We start from the raw sequence: 24,761 nt of genomic DNA, 5'->3' as shown, positions 1-24,761 counted from the left end.
GAATGAGAGAATTCCTTCAATGGGAACAATGGCTACTGACAGAGAATTTCCTACACAAACTGGGATTTTTTATTAAGAAGCTTCTGATTGTTCCTGTATTCCACATTAAAAAAATTTTCTGCCACTTATACATTTCACAGGGAGGCACTAGGAAGGGGACTGATGGGTCACTGTGCTGACGGGTTTGCTTTGGAGTTGAGTATGGGGATGGAAGAGTAGGAACAGTCCTATTTACAGCACAAGGCATATTATCATTTGGGTACTTTACCCAGTTATTGATGTACTGAGCAGGGCCCCTGGCCAAAGCGCTGTGTAGTACCAAGGCCTAACAGCACCCCCATGTCTGCTTAAGGTGGTAAAACCCAGATTTTTCTTGAGAGGTTGTCCTCAGGCTTGAGCAGCCCGGGTTCTGTGGGTCAGGATTGAGAGGCATTAGCAGAGTTTGGGGTGTGGGGAAACAGATAAGAGAAATATTCCCGTTTGGGGCAACTGCTCTGAATGGGGAGAGGAGGATTGATGCTGGTCAAAGGGCACAAAGAGGCTCTAATCCAGACTGTTGTTTAGGAACAATGTTTGAACTCAACAGAGATGCTGCACTGGGTGTCAGTCCTGGGGCTGCCACATTAGCTCCCTTAAAGCCAAACTGAAGTTATGACATTTATCCAACCCTCTAAGGAGAATGGTATTTAGGTTCTGGAGCCAGCAAGGTGGAGAGGAGGTTAAGAGAACATCCCAGGGATTGGCAGGTGCAAGGGAAGAAAACAAGAGGGCTCCAAATCTGAAAGGGAGCCAGGCTAAGATATGCATACCCCACCCCATGGTTTCTCTCTCTCTCTCAACAGGGATGCTGGGGTTGAGTGCTGGGAGTCACAAGTAGATGTAGAAAGAGGATCCTAAGCCCACTGGATGTCCCCTCAAGCCCCTAGTTCTGTAAAACACCTAGCAGCATGCAGCACACCTTAGTCTAGAAAGAATACGCTTCAGTTACATCATCTCAGACCCAACGGGCTTTACAAACCCTTCCAACATCCTTGCTAACTGAGAGAAATGCCATCCCATTTTACATATGGAGAGGTTAAGTGATTTGCTAAAGGCTACCAAAGACTTCCTGGTATCTTGAGTAAGACATAGCTTCTCTGGGCCAGTTTTCTTATATGTAAAATAGGGAAAACGTTTCCCTCCCTCACCAGGGTGTCACAAGATTTAACTCAGTTATTTGCAGAGTTTTAAGACCCTTTGATTTAAGGCACTAAATAAATGCAGTGAATCTGGAAACATTCCCTTTAGGTGCAGGGAGTAGTTTACAAGGCCCATTCAATCTTTGGTGCCTCTACTGAAGCTATCAACAAGTGCTTAATTGCAATTTGGCAATGGATAAAGGCCAATGAACAACACTGAACACAGACTTTTGGAAAATACCAGCCCGAGATGGGTCCACTTCTTGGCAAGAATTAAGAGACAGTCAAAGGATTACCAGACAAAAAAGAAAATGCTCTCCAGCCTTGCCATTGCTCCTTTTCATCTTGCCTTCCACTCCAGCTCCCAGAACCAGCTAGTTCTCAGTATATTCATACCCATCCTCGTTAGCTTCTGATGAACTCAGATTTGATCATAAAGTTGACTGTACAGTTACACTGCAGTCATGTGTTCTGTCTGATGTATGCAATGTTAATTAGAAATGATGCTTTAATCCTCAAACAAAATACTTAATTTGTGCTATTTGGTTTACACAGGGTGGATTCTAATCCCCTCTTCAAGAGTTTGGGGGAGGAAAGTCATCTGCATTGTAAAAAAAAAAATCAAGCCTGAACTCCACTGACCTCTTTTTTTTTTTGGAGGGCGGGGGGGGGGGGAAGAGGGGAAAGAGGGAAGAGGCAAAATCTATCCTCTGAGGACAAAATATATGCAGTCTCTCCTATCACTGTCATCCAACAGTGATTCCACATCACTTTGTACAGAGGTAGTGTACTGCATAGCAAAAGGACAGGTGCTACACATTAAAACAGAAGACAACAGTTCTTAGGTAGCACTATCTCTAAGGAAAAACAACCCTATGCATTATACTGGATTAAGAAGATTCAAGTAAATTGTTTTAGAATCAAACTTTTTTCAAGTTTTATAATTCTGTTTATTGAATCTTGTTCCTTAAGAGACAAAATTATTCAGTTCTGTTTATTCTCTAATTTAATCCAATTGCATAGCTCACTCAAAGCAGTTCCATATAATACAGACCTTAAACGCACCAGGTTTAGATGGGTTTTAGGTAATATTTGCAGCTATTTTACAGTTTTGGGATCAGGCCTCTGTTTTTAGCCATTTAGAGAAAGTGACACAGGAAATTTTAGCAGTACTGATTTGCGTTTATTTTCTGTAAAGCATGGGCAGAGTTCAAAAACGTAAAAATTTAAAAACTATAGTATATGACAGAAAAAATAAAACTATCAAAGCAAACTGGCTGATGCTCTAAAGTTTCATTAGCATAAATTGTGCAGGGGCAATCTGTAACTCACTATGGCCATAAAACTAGAACCTTCACCCGGCCTGTGCAAAGCAGCCATACCATCATTTAGCTATTAGCAATTGCTTCTAAAAAAGTTAACATGTAAATCTGACACAGGTATTGTAACATCGGATGACTAACATCTGGTGTTTTAAATAGTGGGCAGTAAATCAAGCTGTGTGCCAAGGGCAGCAAGTTCAGCTCTAAGGGCAGACCCTCGGCTTGCGTCTTCAACTGAGATATGACAGCTTATACCAGCTAAGCATCTTCCCCAAGAAGCTCCCAGTGAAGTCCATGGTGCTGCAAGAGCATACCTAGGAGCAGAGCCTGGCTGTTTGGACTGAGAACAGTCTAGATGGGAAAGAAAGGAACTTTACTATTAGCTCCTGTTTGTAGCGAGCTGAAGCAAAGGCAAATAGGGATAGCTTCATAGATTCCAAGGTCGGAAGGGACCATTGTGATCATCTGATCTGACCTCCTGTATGACACTGGCCATAGAACTTCCCCTCAAAAATTCCTACAGCAGTTCCATTTGACCAGAGATGTTCTAGGATATGATAGTACATCTCATTTCCAAAGGCCCTTTAGAAAGGGTTTTTATAAGTCAATACTACAATAATGACCAAAGATACTACAGCTTACCACCCGGGTACTGCTCACTGTAGAATACTTCATAAGGTGCTTATTGCCACCACCTGCTTCTTATCAAGCCTTTAGTGCTTGGTAAAAATCCTGAAACACCAGTATTTCCTCAAGAAGCCTTGAGCAAGGTTTAAAAGAAATCATTTGATGTTTCCTAGATTCTATGGTCACAATTCTTGTGAAAGCTCTATGGGGTGTTCACAGGACTCCTCAAAGCTATTCTTGACTACATTACCCACTGAAAAAAAAAAAAATCAAGTTATCCCTCACTGCCATCAGGGACTCCCACAAGTCTATATATCTGACTGAATATATGTGGTTTATAAAATCATTCCCCTGAAAGCCCCCAAATGCACATAAGCAAATATTCTAAGCAAGCCCCGAGCCCCAGACAAACCCAACGTACATAATGTGCTGAGAAAATGGATTCTCAGTCACTGTGGACTCACGACTTCAGTTTATTTGTCTCAAGCAGGAAGTCAGAGATTACATTTTAGGTGAAGCCACTTCAGAGATTTGCAAATGGGACCGGATTAAGGTTTCTACTCACAATTTGGTATCACATTTTATCATGCTTTTCCCTCTTCCCCTCCTCAACAGTGTCATGAACCTCCATAAAGCAGAAGAAAGAGTCATTCATTCCCATGAAAGCACCTGATTCCCTGGAATCAGGCTTTCCTGAGCACAGTCTCTGCAGGTCCTAAAAAGGACAGTTCTTGATGAGAACCTCCTGAAAGGCTTCCATGGTTGTAATACAGAAGCCAGATCAGTGCCCTAGTTTCAGGTTGCTTTACGTGGAGCGTCTTCACCTATCACATGGTACTAAACTGAGATCCACTAAGTTTTTGCAGTGAAGATTTCTGCAGTGAATATCATAGCCTTTGAGTTTTCATTTTAAAAAGGGCTGAGCGATTGATCACCCCCAAGCATTGAGATAAACTAGTGCAAAGCAAATTTCTTCAATCCTTTAATTATACATCCCTACTCAGTGCATAGAGAATCCATTCTCTTAACAGTTACAGTATATACACCTTTGTAGGGGACTGAAGCAAAAGGAGAAAAGCCATAACAGATGCAATTATGAAATTGTTTAACAAAACAAATTAAAAAGTATCTTAAGAAGGCTTCCCCCCACCCCTCCCTTCTGTGTGGAGGAAGATATGGGCAAATCTATAAAGGGATCAAATATCCTTCATTAGGGGAAATGAAATAAAAGATTAACCCCAGGATATCTTTAGATCATTTGCCTTGTCTCTTATTTTTGGTAGCACCAAACTTTATCTCCCTCCTCCCCTGCCCCACCATGTAAACTTTAACACGCTGGCCCAATAGCAGAATACATTTTGGGAATCTACACATCAGCTTTCAATGCACAAAAATGTGAAAGCTTTGAACATCCCTGCAAAACCTTTTTGGATCCGGAACCCTGTGAGCATTGACATACCTCTAGTAGCTGCTACAATTCTTCATCAGCATCAGATTAATATCAGATTATAAAGCACAGTAGAGTGATCACTGGTACAATTCCAAACAGCTTAACTGACAAACTTTGTTTCAGTTTGTACCATATTGAGTTCATAGCTTGTGTGCCTCTCCTATAACAGCACATGCTCTCCACTGCCTTGGGGATGCATGTACATGCACATTCAGTTCATTTCGCAATCTGCTTTTACCTGAATGGGGTGGTGGTTCTCTCAATGGCTTCTGCTTTTTATTCATAATATCGGAGCTCATTCTAAAATCATACAATTAAATAAAAACAATTTTATTCCAGTATGCACCATCTTAAGGAAAATTCAAAGCTAATGTGTTTACACAATGCCAAGACTTTTCTTTTAAAAAGGCCCAAATTTAACGCATGACACACACACACACACACACGAGATCATAAATTACTTTGGCTAAAAATAATTTTTTTTAAAAAAATCTGACAACATTCGGCTTGCAGCTTACTCTATATAATTTAGATATGTTCTTTAAAAGGACGATGGAGCAGTCAGGCCATCTTTTCCATGGTCATGTAGGAACTACAATATTCTTGGCTAATAAAAAGAGAAGAGCAAGGTTTGCATTTCCACCAGCTTGCTCTAAAGCTTCAAGAGCTTCCCGCATGGTAAAGCCAGCGCACAGAATCTGACTAATGTCGGCGGCAGGGAAAACAGGCAGCGGAGGAAGTCTGGAGTGCAGTTCCAGATCGCCGATTGGAGGGCAGAGCAATGGCTCAACAAGTCCACAGGGTGGCCTTGGATCTTCAGGATTTGAGGAACTGTCAGTTATTTCAGACACTTCTGTTAACAGGCTCCGAGCATCCTGAGGAACATCTTCCTCCACCGTGAGCTCAGGTGAACGTGATCTGATCAGCTCTAAAGTCTGACTGGCTGGAACTTGGTCATTTACTAAACGTTCAGGTAAAATTTCTGCCTGCTCAGTACTCTGTAGTTGATCAAATGTTGCAACTGAGCTCAGAATGACAGAATTACTCTTACTTGAGGACTTCTGTATCTCTAGAGCATCTTTTTCAACAATTGACTGGCTGCTAGTTAAAACCTTGATGCTAACATTTTCTATTCCCATAGCATTAGATGGTGCCCCTGCTAGCCCCTCAGGGTTCGCATGTTCAGGCATCACCATATGAAAGGAGCTATTTAGATCCCCACTCTCTGGATCCACACTTTCATGTTCATCATCAGAAAGCTCCTTGCATTCCATTTGCTCTTCAAGAACAGTTTCTGGCTGACCCGTGTCTTCTTCAGACATAAAAATGACAGAATCTCCTTTACTATTTATAACCAAAAGTTCATGAAGCTCCTTCAATGCTGCTGTTAAAGATAAACATGGCTCTTCAGTGGATGCTGCTGTATCACCGTTCACCTGACGAATGTCAGGTGAGGAAGAGCTATCTTCAGCTGATAAATTAGGTAACTCAGTACATATTGCAGTCATTTCAACATTGGTTTCAGGCTGCAGTAAATCACTAGTGGAAACTGGGTTACTCGAAAATACAGAGAAGGAGGAGTCATGCTTTGCTGACTCTATTTGCATCAAAGAACAATCTACATTCAGACAAGATCCACCAATATTCTTCGCTTGAGCGTTCTGTTTCCTTGACAAGTTATGCCCTGTGATTACAGACTGCTCAGCTACATCTGTTTCCATGAAGGTTTCTGTATGTGTACAGCCACAGGATGCGGACATTGGGATATTGTCGTTTCCACACGATAGCTCTATCTTCTCCAGGCCACTTTCTCTTCTCTCAGCAGGAGAGTCAACAGGTAATTCTGGCTGGATGTTCGTAAGGCCTTGCTCCCCCACAGCAGGTAACTCAAGGCCACTGACATTACAAGGATATTCTGGCTCGGTTGGTTCATTCTGTTTACCCAGACATCGTTCACTCACTGGTTCTTTGTATGTCTGAAGATCCAAAGGAAACTCATTCATTTGGTTCAGTTCCAGCGGTTCTGAAGGCAGTGATACATCTAGAACCGCCTGCTGCCCATGCTTGCTGGTGGTGTCAGACAAACTGCCTTCTCTTGTCACTTCCATAGGAGATTCCAGACCATGGGCTAGTTCTTTAGCATTATATTTCTTTAGACTGTCAGCAGCCACTGTTTTTTCAAGTGTATTCTGTGAAGGTATAGTTGGACTATGACAGGCTACTGCTCCAGTCTGGATAGCATGGTCATTGTGTGCTGAATGAGCAGCATGATCAGAAAGATTCTGTAACAGAAGAGGGTCTGGAGCTAGCTGGCATTCAGCTGGTGACTCCAAAGACTTCACAGCTGTAGAATCAATTATCTCTGCTAGACTAGATTTGTGTGAGCAAATTGAAGCAGGGGCAGAGACGGAGCAATCAAGTAATTGATTTGTGGGATTACAGCTCTTGGAACTTAGTCCTGAAGAATGGACTGGACTTTTAAATCCATCAGAAGATGGTAAAGATGGCATTTCCAGTGAGGTAGTTTCTTTATCACTATTCTCTATACATGGATAGAAAGAGAAAGAAGTAGTTAGGATTATAAGAGCTATTACATTTTCACGTAATATAACAATTTCAGAATACAGGCTGTAAGGACATTTTGTATATCAGTTTGGTATGCCATTTCAGTTTGGTAACTACACCTGAAGTGCCACTTTCTCATGAATGTACTGTGACTAGATCAGATGTAACAGCCCTTCCACAGCTCTTTGAATAAATGCAAATTTGGTAATTAAATTACAGGGGCAGATACGTTATTATGGGTGAGTATGAGAAAGACTGGATGAAACCAGGTTGACTTTCAGATCTCAGATCTAATTTGCTATGCTCACAATTAGAAGAGACATTTTAACTAGTAAAGCCAGCAAGTATAATCTGAAGTAATTGAGAAAAAACAGAAAATCCTATGATTCCACATACAGAGTCACTTTTCAGAGCAAAAACATGCTAAATTTAAAAAGTTAAGATCCCAACTTCTCTTCCACCCCTCCCCTCAAACATTACATACAGCCCCTTTAACAGGAAAATGTCCAGGGTATTGTGTGTGGTTGAGGGGTTAGCTAGTATAGCTACTTATTGGTTTGTTGAAGTTTAAAAGCAACTTCCATAGAAGTTTATCCTTTTCCATTTGGTAATACCTGCTCCCTTCCCCTAGCCTTGTTGTGCTTCATAAGAAACAAGAGGATCCTTTCTTTGTCTGGATATCAGCAAAGATGTGAGAACAACAGCAAAGAGAAATACCACAGAGTAATAGAAAGCCACTGTTTATTATTTGTTTTAATTTCTCAGAGTGGTGGATAAAAAGCAAGATATTTAGAGTTCAGAAAACATTCACCATCAGATTATAACAATTTCAGAGTAGAAAAATTGTGGACCTAAATTACTTGACAGCTTCTGTCTTCATTCAACATTTATTTTCTGTTCCAAGCTACTGATGTCTGCCATAATGGGAGGAGGCAGGTGGTTGCAAATTCACCTCTGAGCAAAGTCAATGAGTTCAAAATATCTATTTTCATCGTGATAAAATAAGCAACCTGTAAAGCTTTTTAATTACAGAACCCAAAAGGGCCTCTGAGAAACACGTGCAACAGTACAGAAAGGCTACATAGTAATACAAAAGATATTTCGCATTTAATCATGCAATTCAAATACAACATGCTGAATAACAACGTTCTCCCAAGGGAGTGTAAGTTTTCAAGGTGTAATAAAGTAGTATGTGTATGATCTAGTTGTGCCCAAGACACTTCAGATTAGTCAGACAGCTTTGCATAATAAACTTGCTGCAAGTGCTTAGGTACTGCTGGGCCTTTAAATAAAAATCAATTGCTATAAGATGGTCACGGCTTGTTTGTTAAACTCCACACACGCAGCCATTACAAGCTGAAGTCATAGCCTTTCCGTTAGGAAGCTTAACATAACCATATAGTTAACCATGTTTCTTTATATTATTTATATCTTTATATCTGTTGTCAGATAAAGCCCAACCAACCAGGGGCCTATGGTTGTATATTGGTAACCTGACTTGCTGTCAACACCAAATTAATTTCTTGCTTTAAAAATACAAAATTAAGACAGATATGACCGTGCAGTGGCCTTTCACCTCAGGAGACCTGTGTTTGAATCTTAGCTGAGGACACCCATAAATATCAGTGTGATGGTGTCCTTCTAGTTCTTGTTTGTTACATTGCAAAGTCACCACGCTGTTCAATGTGACTAGCCATCTCTGCTCAAGAGTTTCAGGTTTATGCACCATGGGTGCTGTGGGTAAGAAATGGGTGCATCAGGAAAGTAGTGCAGGAAAGCTCATACACCTATTAGCCCCTCCTTTCCATGAACAAATGGTTTAAATAAATGTTTAAATGAGGAAAAAGTTATATTTAGATAAAAGAGGTGGAATGTTTTCATCCTCTGAAAGGAACGAGCTGTCAATTTCACATCACATAGGTTTCTCCACAATACTGTTTAAAGCAAGGTTAGCCCTGCTGCTGGCAGTGTGAAAGTTGTAGCGAAAGCTCATAAATGGGTAGCTATAAATACCTGGTCTGTGGCCCACTCCAGCTGCAGTACACACACACTACATGCATCAAGGCTTCTGATGTTCTGTTTGGATTAGGAAACACAACACACCAAACTTGTATTAGCAATTCAAAGCACACAACATGCATGGTTATAGTCTGTGACCTCTCTCTCTCCCCTCCCCCAGCTTCTTCCAATATACGGTTCTGAACAAGGGAGCTCCTTGTGGTCGCTGCCTTCCAGAAGTTCGGCTGGCCATTCCGATATAAGTGTGTTTAGGCACTTTGCCATGTTGAGTCAAAAAGGAACTGCTCTTCAATCAAGTTAAGGATTTTACTGTACCGTCATTTGATCAGTACGGAGTGCAGGAGAAGCTACGTATTCGATAAAAATACACAGCACAAGGCATGTTTAACGGCACGCTAGCTCACTGTGCACTGCTGAAAATACACAGCAGGCACATTTCAGAGAAGTTGGAGCTGGGGACAGTGCAACAGTTCCTGGAATCTGCTGCCAGTTGTCAGTAACTTGCTCTGTGCCCCTGGGTACATCACTTACCCAGTATGTACCTGTATCCCCATTTTACACATGGGGATACTACCAGCCTCACAATGGGTGCATGGCCTGAAGGTTATAAGATTTAAGATCCTTGGGTGAAAGGCACCAGAGAACTGTGCAGTCTGAGCCAGCAATACTTTTTCAGAACACCACAGTGACTGAACAGATGTAGCCAAGGGTGAAACATGACTAACAGCAGCCTTCTTTGCGCAGCGGGGAGGATGTCTCACATCAGCTGTGGATTTGGTTATTAGTAACCTCAGACAACAATTTCTATTTATCAAGAAAGATGTATTACCAACAAGTTGCATTCATTTATTTTTGCTAAGATTCTGGGTAAAAGTATCAGCTCTCAGGCGCTTGTCAAATTTCCAGCATGACCTTCAGTGTGACAGTGAGTGTCCCTACCTTAGATCACATTAGGATCTCTCTGTCCAAGTTTCCTATTTCCAATCAGCTATCCAAAACTTCCAGCTGCGCTGCCTGGTTTGTCGTCATCTGTCTCTCCCTGTGCACAGGTTCCAAAACTCAGTGGCCTTTAACAGGACCAGCAGGACAACTGAAGTAATTAAGACACACTGAATTGCTTTCCTTCATTTAAATCTTCAAAAAGTCTTCCTCTTTTTAAATATATAATTGGACTGCGTTCTGCTGACTGAACACGCTCATGTTTGCACCTGGGATTTGCCTGAAAGTTTATTATGCCTGTCCTGTAAGAAGTCTGTTTTTGTCTCCTCGAGTACCTGTTCCCATTATTTTCCATTTAAGCTGGGATGTGGAGTCTCAAAAGAGGATACATTGGGCCACTCCTGTTCTACTGGTTGCACATCTGGTCTTAATGTAACTATGGCAACAATTTTGTCAAGTTGTGATTTTAAGAAAAAACATTTCTGTAAATCATCCAGCCTTCCACATTGTCTCAGTCTTTTGCAGGGGGAGCAGCGAGGCCTGTGCAACAGAATGATAGTGAAAAACAAGACTGGGATTTGTGTGTCTCCAATTAACACTACACTCAGACCCCCATCTGCACAGCCTGATTCTTTGAAAGGGGAAGGGGGACAGGGTCATCCCCTGGTGCAGTGGAAGGTGATTTTGTTGACAGGGAATCTGTCATAAGGGTCTAATTAGTCAGATACATCCGGGAGTTGTATCCATTTAGACAACAGAAGTAGCTGGTGTCCTGCCAGACACCTGAACATGGTCTATCAAAGACCAAAGACATGGCAGAATCTGCAGAAAGATTTGTTTTCTAACTCTGTCAAGGAAATCAATACAATTAATAGGAATGTACTTGTCTCCAGATAAAACGCACCATATTTGATAGGGTTTTCCCTGTGCTGGAAAGAGTAAGGGCAACATATGTGATGGGACTGCCTGTATACATAGGCATTCTAGATGCAAGTACAGCTATATAAAGGGGCAGATTACTTCTCTATACCAGTGGTTCCTAAACTATGGGCTGGGGTCTCCCAAGAGAGGCACGGGAATGTGTCAAGGGAGGCATGAGATGTGCGCTTTTTTAAAAAAAAAAGAGCTCTGGCTGTCAGCCCTGGGCTGCTGGACTCGTGCAGAAGGGCCGTGCACACCCGGGAGGTGGGGGATGGGATAAAGGGGACAACCGGAGCACCGCTGCCCCGGGGCTGACAGCTGGAGTATGCCACCCAGGATTGGGCTCTCTTCCTCCCCACTCCCCAAAACCTCAACAGGAGGTGGTGGTGGGGAACTCCAGCTCCCAGCCCCGGGGTGGCAGCAGCAGCAGCGCAGAAGTTAGGGTGGCAGTGGGGCGCTAAGTCTCCTGTGACAAGTGATATTGACAAATATCACTTTTCACATCTCCAGCCTCACTTCTGCACTGCTGCTGGCACAGCCCTGCCTTCAGAGCTGGGGGCCCAGCCAGCAGCCGCTGCTGCTGCTGCTTTCTGCTCTGCCTTCAGAATATATGTACTTTGGGGGTAGGGTGGGGGGTTTGCATAAGTGATTACAGACACAAAGAAGGGGGGGCGTGAGCAAAGAAGTCTGAGAACCACTGCTATTGTTAGGTTTTGTTGTAGTTTTGCTGTCAATATCCTAAAAATCTCATTGATTACAGGGAGTTGGCATCATCTGAATCCAACAGGGGAGAAAGCATTGTGCATGGCTGGAAGAGTACAAATCCTTGAACAGAAATGGAGTTCACATGGAGAATCTGGCAATGAATAAATAGATATTGTCTATGCAGGACTAATACCAGGATGACACTGGCATCTAACTCCAAATTCCGAGCCTCTCCGAGGTGGGTCTGAAAGGGTCAAATAAGGCTCAGGACTAATTCAGGTGTGTTCAAATGGGAACTTTACTGACCTAATGATGTACAGTGTGATATCTGGCATATCATGAACCAAAAAGGAGTCAAAATTCAAACCACTATAAAAGTACACAGGAGGTCCCGCAGGGAGATGGGTCTTTTAGGGCTGAACTATATCCTCTCTCTCTTTCTCTCTCTTGGCTTTCTTGGTGCCATCTGCAAGCAGCTAATATTTTGGAAAGGAGGATGATGATGCAAGAGTTAATATTCTGACAACTCAATATGTAGCTAACAATTGCCTAAAAATGTGAGATTCGTCACATGTCTAAGACTCAGTAAAATCACTCAAAACAAAACCTACCTGAAGTAACATTTTATACATATATGTCAGAGTGTTCCACAAGTGCTATGGAACAACTAGAGATGACCTGTTCTATTTTAAATCCCTCTGTTAAATCACTCAGCTTTCTTCAGAGCTGAAACGTTGTGTGTTTGGTCTCAACCCCCAAGGTGAGACTGTTGGCAAATGAATGAACAGCTGAGCATTTTTAATTATATTAGCACAAAAAATGCTTTCGATAGTAAGTTATAGCAACTCTTTTGCACTCGACTCTAACACCTTAATTTTAAAACCTCAAACTTTCCAGGTTGATTATCCTCAGTCTTGAGGGTCAGATAAAATTGAACCTTTGGTTTTGTGAAGTCACAATCTGACTGATGAGGCTTTGGAAAACCAACCTTGGTTTTACCTATCTCAAATATTCTAATGGGAGAAAAACTAATATTTATGGCTGTTGATTAATCTCAGTTAACGCACACGATTAACTCAAAAAAATTAATTGCGATTAATTGCAGTTAAACGATAGACTATCAATTGGCATTTATTAAATATTTTTGGATGTTTTTCTACATTTTCAAATATATTGATTTCTGTTGCAACACAGAATACAAAGTGTACAATACTCACTTTATATTATTTTTATTACAAATATTTGCACTGTAAAAATGATAAAAAGAAACAGTATTTTGCAATTCACCTCATACAAATACTATAGTGCAATCTCTTTATCACGAAAGTGTAACTTACAAATGTAGATTTTTTTTGTTATATAACTGCACTCAAAAACAAAACAATGTAAACCTTTAGAGCCTACAAGTCCACTCAGTCCTCCTTCTTGTAGCCAATCGCTAAGACAAAGAAGTTAGTTTACATTTATGGGAGATACTGCTGCCTGCTTCTTATTTACGTAACCTGAAAGTGAGAACAGGTGTTCGCATGGCACTGTTGTAGCCCGTGTTGCAAGGTATTTACATGCCAGATATGCTAAACATTTGTATGCCCCTTCATGCTTCGGTCACCATTCCAGAGGACATGCTTCCATGCTGATGCTGCTCATTAAAAAAATAATGCATTAATTAAATTTGTGATTGAAATCCTTGGGGCAGAATTGTAGGTTTCCTTTTCTGTTTTACCCGCATTCTGCCATATATTTCATATTATAGCAGTCTCAGATGATGATCCAGCACATGTTCGTTTAAGAACACTTTCTCTGCAGATTTGACAAAACGGAAAGAAGGTACCAATGAGAGATTTCTAAAAATAGCTATAGCACTTGATCCAAGGTTTAAGAATCTGAAGTGCCATCCAAAATCTGATTGGAACAAGGTGTGGAGCATGCTTAGAAGAGCAACACACTGATGCGGAAACTACAAAACTCGAACCACCAAAAAAGAAAATCAACCTTCTGCTGATGGCATATGACTCGGATGATGAAAATGAACATGCGTCAGTCCGCTCTGCTTCGGATCGTTATCGAGCAGAACCCATCATCAGCATGGACGCATGTCCTCTGGAATGGTGGTTGAAGCATGAAGGGACAAATGACTCTTTAGTGCATCTGGCATGTAAATATCTTGCAATGCCGGCTACAACAGTGCCATGAGAACACCTGTTCTCACTTCCAGGTGACACTGTAAACAAGAAGCAGGCAGCATTATCTCCTGCAAATTGTAACCAAACTTGGTGTCGGAACGATTGGCTGAACAAGAAGTAGGACTGTGTGGACTTGTGGCCTCTAAAATTTTACATTGTTTTATTTTTGAATTAAGCTTTTTTTGTACATAATTCTAAATTTGTAAATTCAACTTTCATGATAAAGAGGCTGCACTACAGTACTCGTATTAGGCGAACTGAAAAATACTATTGTTTTTTACAGTGCAAATATTTGTAATAAAAAATAAAGTGAGCACTGTACACTTTGCATTCTGTGTTGTAATTGAAATCAATATATTTGAAAATGTAGAAAATGTCAAAAAATATTAAATAAAAGGTATTCTATTATTGTGTAATCATGATTAATTTTTTTAATCATACAATTAATCGTGATTAATTTTTTTTAAATCGCTTGACAGCCCTACTAATATTATTTTACATTTCCTGTTGAAGGTAATGAGATGAACCTACGACACCAAGTCTGGCTCTAGAGTTTGCCAGGGTTTGGTGATGGCAAGGCTGGATCCAGGGTTATGATTTATGCCTCTCTCTACTTGTCTGTAAACTAGGGGCACGTCCGCACTACAGGACTACCGGGGCGACAGTGGCACAGCTACAGGGCTGCAGATATGCCACTGTATCTCCATTAATTTAAGGTTGACCTGCACAAGGATTTTTTTTTTTTTTTAAAAAAGCACAAATTCATTTTTCAATCTTAATCATGGATAAAGGACTGGAAGGTTTTTTCCTTTACCACCTTTGAAGAATCAAGAGTGCAAAGTTTGGCCTTCCCGGATTTTGATCACAGACCACTGGGAGGTCCCAAGAGATACATATTTTGAGCTATTAACACCTTAATTGACTGGAGCGAGAATGCTGAATCCTTAAAGTTTTTTCACTCAAATCTTGTCTCACTGAAGTCAAAGATGCATTAACAAAAACAGAACTACAAAGTTTCAAACAGCCTGGCTAACTGCTCAGCCTTCTGCTTTCAGACTATCACCATGGCCTGATGTATACCTAAAACGTATGTTGACCTAGCTACATCACTCTGGGGTGTGAAAAACTCACTATCCCAGCCCCCCAACGAGAAACGTAGTTTGTAGGGTCTAAATGAGCTGTTACCACTCAAGAAAGATCTTGGAATCATTGTGGATAGTTCTTTGAAAACATCCGCTCAGTGGCAGTATGCGGTGGCAGTCAAAAAAGCTTAACAGAATGAAAGAACCATTAAGAAAGGGCTAGATAACAGGACAGTAAGTACCATAATGCCACTCTATAAATCCATGGTATGCCCACACCTTAAATACTGCACACAATCCTTGTTGCCCCATCTTAAAAAAAGAAAAGGAAAGAGGTACAGAGAAGGGCAACAAAAATGATTAAGGGTATGAAACAACTTCAATCTGAGAAGAGATGAAAAACACTGGGACTGTTCAGGTTGGAAAAAAGATTTCACTTAACACAAGAACGAGGGGTCACCCAATGACATTAACAGGCAGCGGTTTAAAAACACATACAAGGAAGCACTTCTTTACACAGTGCACAGTCAACCTGTGGAACTCGTTGCCAAAAGATGTTGTGATGGCCAAAACTATAACTGGGTTCAAAAAAGAGTAAGATCATTTCATGGAGGATTGGTCCATCAATGGCTATTGGTCAACATGGTCAGGACACAACCCCATGCTCTGGGTGTCCCTAACCCTCTACCTGCCAGATGCTGGGAATACATAACAGGAGATAGATCACTTGATAATTGCCTTGTTCTGTTCATTCCCTTTGAAGCATCTGGCATTGGCCACTGTCGGAAGACAGGATACTGGGCTAGATGGACCACTGGTCTGACCCAGTATGGCCGTTCTTATAAGCTGACTTAAGCCCCAGTACAGACACCACTAGGTTGACACAAGAACTCTTCCATCGACCTAGCTACTGCGTCAAGGGGGTGAATTAGATCCAGCAATAGGAACACTCGTTTCGTCACCGCAAGTATCTACGCCGTAGTGACACAGCTCTGACGCTACAGAGCGTCTGCAGTGCAGACACGTCCCGTTTCGCTAGTTCTCCAGTCATCAAGGCCTTCCAGCCTAGACAGGACCGGAACCTGAAAACTTTAAGGCTTCTTATGTTGTAAAGCAGTAAAAGAAGGGGCATAAGCTCATTATTTTCCCCCTTTGCAGATCACCTTTAACACCGAAGATGGAGGTTAGGATACAGTAACTCCTCATTTCAATAAACAGGAAATCAGATTTTCAGAGTTGCTGAGTAAAGTAATATTTCAGCTCTGAGATACCATCACTGCGATGGGTACCCGCATGGCCCCACAGTATGCCAACATTTTTATGGCTGACTTAGAACAACGCTTCCTCAGCTCTCATCCCCTAATGCCCCTACTCTACTTGTGCTACATTGATGACATCTTCATCATCTGGACCCATGGAAAAGAAGCCCTTGAGGAATTCCACCATGATTTCAACAATTTCCATCCCACCATCAACCTCAGCCTGGACCAGTCCACACAAAAGAGATCCACTTCCTGGACATTACAGTGCTAATAAGCGATGGTCACATAACCACCACCCTATACCGGAAACCTACTGACTGCTGTGCTTACCTACATGCCTCCAGCTTTCATCCAGACCACAGCACATGATCCATTGTCTACAGCCAAGCTCTTAGATACAACCGCATTTGCTCCAACCCCTCAGACAGAGACAAACACCTACAAGATCTCTATCAAGCGTTCTTATAACTACAATACCCACCTGGTGATGCGAAGAAACAGATTGACAGAGCCAGAAGAGAACCCAGAAGTCACCTACTACAGGACAGGCTCAACAAAGAAAGTAACAGAACGCCACTAGCCATCACCTTCAGCCCCCAACTAAAACCTCTCCAGCGCAAAGATCTACAACCTATGCTGAAGGATGACCCAACACTCTCACAGATCTTGGGAGACAGGCCAGGCCTCACTTACAGACAGCCCCGCAACCTGAAGCAAATACTCACCAGCAACCACACACCATACAACAAAAACACTAACCCAGGAACCTATCCTTACAACAAAGCCCATTGCCAACTCTGTCCACATATCTGTTTAAGGGACACCATCATAGGACCTAATCACGTCAGCCACACTATCAGAGGCTTGTTCACCTGCACGTCTACCAACGCGATATATGCCATCATGTGCCAGCAATGCCCCTCTGCCATGTACATTTGCATAGAGACTGTCTGGTTTGGCCAAAGAAAAAATGGACACAAATCAGACGTCACGAATTATAACATTCAAAAACCAGTCGGAGAACACTTCAACCTCCCTGGACACTCAATTACAGACCTACAAGTCGCAATTATTCAACAAAAAAACTTCAAAAACAGACTCCAACGAGAAACAGCAGAACTGGAATTAATCTGCAAACTGGACACCATTAAATTAGGCTTGAATAAAGACTGGGAGCGGATGAGTAATCACCCTAACTAAAAACTATTTCCCCATGCTAATTTTCCCCTTACTGTTAGTCACACCTTCTTGCCAGCTGTTTGAAATGGGCCATCCTGATTATCACTACAAACTTTTTTTTTCTCCTGCTGATAATAGCCACCTTAATCGATTGGTCTCGTTAAGAGTTGGTATGGCAACCCCCATTTTTTCATGTCCTCTGTATCTATCTATTTATCTTCCTACTGTATTTTCCACTGCATGCATCTGATGAAGTGGGCTTTAGTTCACGAAAGCTTATGCTCAAATAAATTTGTTAGCCTTAAGGTGCCGCAAGTCCTCCTCGTTCTTTCTGAAGCAGTATAGGTATTTCTAAAAACAGTTTAGAAAATTCATATATTTATGTAGCTACAGTGCAAATAAATATCAATTGACAATTCTGTAACAGCTCACTACAATTTTCCTTTAGCATTTGTATAGACTGTGGGGATTAGAGCATGGCTCATGGCTGCTGCCACAAGTCCTCCTCTCCACCCCCCAATTAAAATGGCTAAAATATCACTTAACTGAAATTGTCCCCTCACTGTACATTAAAAACAACAAGATTAATGGACTACGGTGGGAGGGAGGAATGGGAGAGCTACTAGTCAACCACAAAGAAAGACCAAGTTAAAATGGCACAGCAACCCATCGGCCTGTATTGTCCACGAAGAGAGATTTGATTTAGATGTCCCAAGGAAAAGAGTGCAGCAATCAGGAGGCTCTGCAAGAGAGGGTAAAATCGCCCTGCTCATCACTGGCATTACATTCAGTAAGATGCGCTAGAACAGTTGAGGAAAGTGAGGAGCTTTCTAGTGACAGGAGACAGAGCTGACATGTTACTGATAGCACTCTGCAGATTGTTACTCTGATTTGGCTCCTTGTGGTACCTGCTTCCTCTACAGATTTCTGTAGAGCTTCTGCCAGTTCTTGGTCTGCAATCTCCTCCGGCCGCATGTCCTCCCGTCCTGGCCCATATGCCAGTCTTGCACACTCTGGGAGCTCCCCTTCAGGAAGGAAAGTTGTCTGAGATCCAGTGGTGCCAATCACTAGTACATTCTTTTTGAGATCAATGGAACACTGGGAAAAGAGTACATGTGCAATTGATGTCTTGGTAACCGTCAGTCATAACACAGGACCAGAATACATAAATTAGTGACACATTAAACAATGCACTAGAAAAGTGTCACTTCCAATCATCAAGGGGTTACATTAACTGGACGAAGAAGGGTTAAGAAGGTGCTAACAACTGGTAGATCTAAAAACACGTGCTGGGTAGAAATAATTCAGCAGCCTGCCCCTTCAATAGGCCAAGGGGCTTCTTACAGCGGCTCCTATTAGCCAGCTCTTGAATAGTTATGGTCCTTCTGCTCTTCAGCCCAACTAGGGTTACGGCTACAAGTGAGGACTTCCCAGAGTCTTTATTAAACATTGCTCAGGTATAGACCTCCGAGGATTTTCAGGCACCAAGAGTTCAGAGCAAAGACCTTTAGGGTGGGACAAGATACAAAGTACTTACAACCTACAAGGTATAAGTGCTTCCCCCCAATCTATGGGAAAACCATGTCGGCGTATCTCTTCAGAGTTTTTAATCCTAAAAAATTCATAAGGATGATAATGATCTTACATTTAGCACTTACGAAAGAGCCAAGGATTGTTTGCAAAACAAGCACCAATTGATTCAATTACCTGATGTCTCTTAAGCATATCCAATCCTAGAAGCATATCCATGGGCTGTTCTTCAAGGATAGAGAAAGAACACGGCAGAAAATCCCCTTCAATCTGAACCTGAGCTGAAGCACACAGAAAACACCATGTTACCCACCCTCCAGCCTCAAGAAGTGCTCAAGCACTGCAGCATGAGGATTCCACTGTAGGTATCTCTCTATCTAAGGGAAATTATACAAAGCCTCTGTGGGGAAGTTATGGAATCAGAGAACAATGTACATAGACTTGGTTGTGGAGAAGTCTGCTCTAAGCCAGCCCTGGTGATTATCGGGAGTTTGCTAGCCCCCAGTGGCTAAATATTTCCCCCTCCATTATTTTAAAAGGTAACTGGATCTGCAGTGCAGTAGGAACTGATCAACTAACCCCTCAAGCTGGAGCTAAAAAGAGGCTGCATGCAGCTGCTCAGAGTGTGGAATTTTGTTTTGGTGCTTTAATTCACAGTCAATGTCTTAAACAATGAAGATAATATTTCCTTGTATGGCATTTTCTTCAGACAAACCTGTGCAAGAACACAGATATCTTGAAGTGCTCTCCTCACTGCGGAATGAGATACACTAAGCTGCACTGGAATTCTGCCCTGAACAATTCACACTGCCCATTATCCCCATCCTGATCCCTCATACCAAAGAATAAAGCTATTTATAACCCATCAGCACCAGGAATCAAGGTTTCCTCTGTATTTGTATGGGGACTCTAGACCTACCAGAATTAAAGTGTTAGGATAAGTGTATGAAAACATTTAACATGATGCAATCCTGGTTATTGTGTCTCTGGGTGAGCTTAATGTGATCTTGATAAACTCTTAAGCCACTCTATAGCAGTTCCCAAAGTTTACAGTATTAAAGTAGAGACTCTTTGGCGCCAAGCAGAGCCACAGCCATTACAGGTAAAGTTATCCCGTTGTATCACTACTTACCTAGGTGCACTCTGCCAATGATTTTCTGCGTGCCCACACCCTTAGCAATGCCTGCCCAGCGCCGGTCCACCAGTCTCATTATGTTACACCTTTCAGCACAAGCTTGGCTCATAATGGTCATTTGGGCACCTACCACCAGAGAAAAGAGGAGTTAGCAATATTTAAAAACAACCAAGGGATAGTTTAAAAATATAGTACAGAGATTTTAATCTAAGACTCAGTAGCAAGCAGGGAATTATATTATGGCACAAAGGCATTCGATTATACCATGGCTCTGTGTGTATACATATGTCCACCTACCACCACCTGAAGGTCATTATGGCTATGGAGTTACAATAAAGCTGAATACTTACACTTTGAGATCTACAGATGAAAAGTGTTGTGTTATAAAGGAAAGGAAATCTCAGTTTTACAGCTAGGGAAACAGACACACAGGTAGAGTGACTTGTCCAAGGTTACACAGCTGGCCAGCAGCAAAGGCAAGATTAGAACCCAGGAATTCTGACTCCCAGTCATGTTTTAACCACAACACACATCTCAAATATTTTTAATTAGGCTGAATAATGACAGAAAGTACATTCAGATTTTAATTAGATCCTTTCAAATCTCGTAACACAATTCTTTACTGTGGGAAGGGAATGCTATAAATTGACCTATTGTGGGGTTCACAATTTCCTTTAAAGAGCCAGGAGAAGGGGGAGCAGGGAGAGCAGAAGAGCGTAAAGAGATTTAAAATGGGGAGATGTGGTGGGGAATCACCTGAGTCAACAAAGGCTTTCACTGGATGTCCATTGACTTTGCAGTTAATATAGAGCATCACCACCTGGCCAAAGCTCTCTGGGGCCTCTTCCATAGCTATTGTCATGTTCTCTTCAATATTTTGTTGCCTGAATTAAATGAAAACCAGAAACTGGAATCATGCCTTCCATGAGCAGAAACAGCATATTTATAAAGCCTCCCCCTTTACAAGGATTACAAACAGATTTGTCATCTTCCCTGTCCCCACTACCACCAGTCATGAAGAGCTTGTGAAAGGTGTACTTCAGCAGTTAAACACCAGCCTACTTAGCAGATGTTAGCAAAAGATCTTGCCTTAATCCAGAGGCATCAGGTTGCTTGCAAGAAGGAAGGAAAGAATGTTCCTTGTAGCATCTTAAAGAGACCCAATGCAGCAGTCTGGAGTAAAGTGGTCAGATGCACTTTAGCACCTGGAGACCTGCAACTGACTCTCTGTTCACAACAAAAACCTGTCATTACAGAGTTAACAAAAAGAACTCAGGGGCAAAAGACTGCACATAGTAGTCATTCTGCTACAAAACTAGGATCCCCAAAAGTTATGTTTCTAAATGCTTGCCATAACATTTCAGTAGCATCTTCCCCTTTGCAAATATCAGGGTTGGGACTAGTTACATGAAACTCTTGTGAGTGCAGTGACAACACTGCAAAGTCTCTCTACAAATTCAAGGCTACAAAAAGGAATGCAAGGTAGATAAAGCCAAATGAAATGCAGCTCCGTGTCTGCCATAACCTTGAGCATGTTGGGTATCTGCAGCTACCCTGCTGGAAATAGCTCATCTACCAGTATAAAAGGGTCTCTAGTTTAAAGAGATAGCTTCCCTTTTTTTCAGTAGGAGGGAAGATGCCTGCTCTTTTCCTACCGTATAGCAACCCTCCCTCCACCACAGGAAGGCTGACTGCAACTCCCTTTGGAGGCAGTCAGTGATATTCCATACACCTTCTAGAAGGGGACACTGGAGAGGAATATGCTGAGCTCTAAGACGTGGCTGCTTGGGAACGGAAGGTGGATTACTGCAAAGCAGCATATTGCACAGCCACTAGGCTGCCCTGGCTTTATTTACTCATATAGCTCAAACCAACACATATTGGGCTCTCTTACAGTATATAAGATTAAGTCAGTCAGGAGCAAGTAGTATGTGTGACTGGCAGATATTTAGTACCAGTCTGATTACAGCAACCACCGCTCTGGTTTCCTCCCCGCTCATTAAAAAAAAAAAAAAAAAGATTAGAAAAGTGGCTCAGTAAAATGTGGCATTTATTATGCTGCACACAGCATCTGCTCCCAACCCATGTTTTCATGGGGACAAAATCGAATCGAGAGGGGCATGAGTCAGGTGATCAGAGACCAAAACTGAGAACTAGCAGCTCCCAGGTTCTAATCCCCACTGTCACTAAATGGCTGTCTAGCTGTGGGCAAATCACTCGCTCTCTGCCTCAGTTTTCCTTTATCTATAAAAGTTGGGATAACAACACAACTTAAATAGCTCATGGGGATGTTCTGCTGTTTAGTCAGTGTTTGAACAGCACTGTGAAATACTGAAAAATAGTTAACACTTACATAGTGCAAAATGCTTTAGTAGTCATTATAATATAATAAATGATTATTTTCCCTTTTACTAATGCATGTGTTAGCACTGCCAACTCTGCACAACCAATATGAACCTATTATGAAGGCATTCTGCTTCATACATCAGCAAAACCGCTTACTGTGTTCCGATTCAAGAATTTATTGTCGATGATGTAAGAAACATAAGAATCAGAGCTCATCTCCCACAGGCAGCACCTCGCTGAGCCTGTAGCACCGGCAAGGAGAGAAGCCTTGTTTGGACTTACAGACTCTGCAGTTACATACAAAAAATACAAAGGGGAAGTAAACCTGGGACAGCATGGTGCCATTTGTACAGAGCCACTTTTCAGACAATGATTATGCTTGAAATCCGCAACTAACCAGAGAGTCGGGCTATGTCTGCACTACCAAACTTACAGCTGCCCAGTGGAGAGACAGCTTATACCGACAGGAGGAGTTTCTGTTGATGTAGAAACACCACCTCCCCAAATGTTAGCCATGCTGACAAGAAGCACTCTTCTGTCAGAAGCATCTACACTGGGAGCTATGGCAGCATAAGTTTTAAGTGTAGACCAAGCCTCAATGGGTATGTCTTCACAGCAACTACACACCTGTGGCAGGCCTGTGCCTGCTGACCAGGGCCTATGGGGCTCAGGCTGTTTCACTGTTGTGTAGCTGTCCAGAACCGGGCTGGAGCTCGAGCTCTAGGACCCTGTGAAGTGAGCCCAGAAGCCTACACAGCAGTGAAACAGCCCTGCAGCCCAAGTCACGGTTTTTCTTTGTTGCGTAGACATACCCAAAATATAAAAAGAGATGGACTGCAACAAGAAGATGCAGCCTGCTTGGTAACAACATGTGATACTGCCCTGCAGGAGACATGGGTTAGGGGCTACGTTTGCAAGTCCTGGTGCTCAGGCTTGAGGGGATCCAATATATCCCAGGCAGCTACTTGCAGGGTCTCCATGGAATTTTGGTTAAGCAGTTTCTATGCAGTGCGCTCTACTGGCAAGTTCAGGGAGATGCACTGCAGAATTGGGAAAGGTCCCTGAAAAAGAACAAAGACTATGACTGGCTTTGGGGAAAGTGCAGTCCCCGTGTCGAGAGAGATGACCAAGACTGCCGCTACTCCGATGGCTGCGGGGGTGAGACCACACCACCAAAAGAAGTGACAGAGTCAGCAAATGGGAGACAGTGCTGGATCTACCTCCCCTCTTGATTCCAACTAGACCTCCAAAATGCATTTTCAACTGGAATAGGGTCCCACAAAGGGGTCCAGAGCTCTCCCCTGGACTTAGGTTTACTACCTTATGTCCTCTTCTATCTTTGCCTGAGCCTCAAGATCAAAAGGGTCAGCTGAAAACAGACGGATTCTCTCCTGCTCCCGGCGGGCTCGGTCCTGCTGCTGCTCCACCAGCACCCTGGTAAATGTCTCTGCAGTAACAAAACCAGACGCAAGCACCACAGTGAGACGCACAGGCTCCCTCCGCTGGAAATTACTCTTACAAATGCAATGCTATTAAACTTGTAGCAAAACAGAGTCTTTTGAAGATATTGGCCACTCTTGAAAAGTAAAGTGACCAGTGCAACCAGCAGTGGGCTCTATTTCAGGGCTACTTGAAAAGCCAGCCAGCACAGACAGAACTCACGGGCTTGATCACGTAATCACTCGAGATTTCTCCCTTGCCTCCCATCTCCGTGGACTGAACTACTTCGCATTGGGCCTGATGCCCAACAGCCTATGTAGACATAACAAAGTTCTCAGCTTCTGAATGACCTGAAGTTACCCTACATTTATCTTTCCATTGTCTGCAAATAAATTTAATGTGCAGAGACACCATAACATTTAAATCAAAGAGCTGCTATTAAAGAATATTTTCATTGCTTTACTGCAGCAAGACCTACCCAGTGATATCATGCAAGAACATTTCCAAAAGCAGAAAATAAATTACACCGAGAATAGGAGTCAGAGATTCAACATTTGCATTCCAGCTTCTAGTCTAAATTATGCATTCGTATGTAGAACCATCTTTAGCCAAACACTTTTTTCAATTAGGAGAAACGGACGTCACAGTGACCCTAACGCTTAGCATTCCTCCCACAGATCTCAAAGCGCCTTGCAGGAGTGGACGTCATTACCCATACTCATGTTTACATGAGGAAATGGAGGCGCCAAGGTCAGCTGGTTTACAGAACGTCACAATGAGTCAGTGGCATAGCCAGGAATGTAATCCAGGTCTTCTGAATCCCAGTGTGCTGCTCTGTACATTGGACCACGTTGCCAACAAAATCAGATGTTCCACCA

At 42.3% G+C, this 24,761-nt stretch overlaps 1 protein-coding gene across 4 annotated transcripts in view; it reads right to left on the bottom strand.

The window, feature by feature from the left end:
- Positions 1-1,877: 1,877 nt before the first annotated feature.
- The window catches only part of DDI2 (DDI proteasomal shuttling factor 2), a 41,158-nt gene continuing 18,274 nt past the window's right edge, over positions 1,878-24,761 (bottom strand). The window contains exons 4-10 of one of the 4 annotated variants that reach the window (XM_074933980.1): positions 23,764-23,890; positions 20,854-20,981; positions 20,095-20,223; positions 19,140-19,243; positions 18,341-18,530; positions 9,156-9,218; positions 7,031-7,119 (exon numbers count right to left, since the gene is read on the bottom strand). In XM_074933980.1, coding sequence (XP_074790081.1) covers positions 9,202-9,218; positions 18,341-18,530; positions 19,140-19,243; positions 20,095-20,223; positions 20,854-20,981; positions 23,764-23,890 — 695 coding nt within the window. In that variant the 3' untranslated portion in view covers positions 7,031-7,119; positions 9,156-9,201. Of the gene's footprint in view, positions 7,120-7,764; positions 12,203-18,340; positions 18,531-19,139; positions 19,244-20,094; positions 20,224-20,853; positions 20,982-23,763; positions 23,891-24,761 lie in introns of those variants that run through there. The other 3 variants (XM_074933977.1, XM_074933979.1, XM_074933978.1) reach the window with 3 other exon arrangements.

The sequence above is a fragment of the Natator depressus genome, chromosome 18, assembly GCF_965152275.1.
Source record: "Natator depressus isolate rNatDep1 chromosome 18, rNatDep2.hap1, whole genome shotgun sequence".
NCBI classification, from domain to species: Eukaryota; Metazoa; Chordata; order Testudines; family Cheloniidae; genus Natator; species Natator depressus.
Note: the sequence above shows the minus strand (reverse complement) of the source record. Positions and strands in the feature narration are given on the sequence as shown.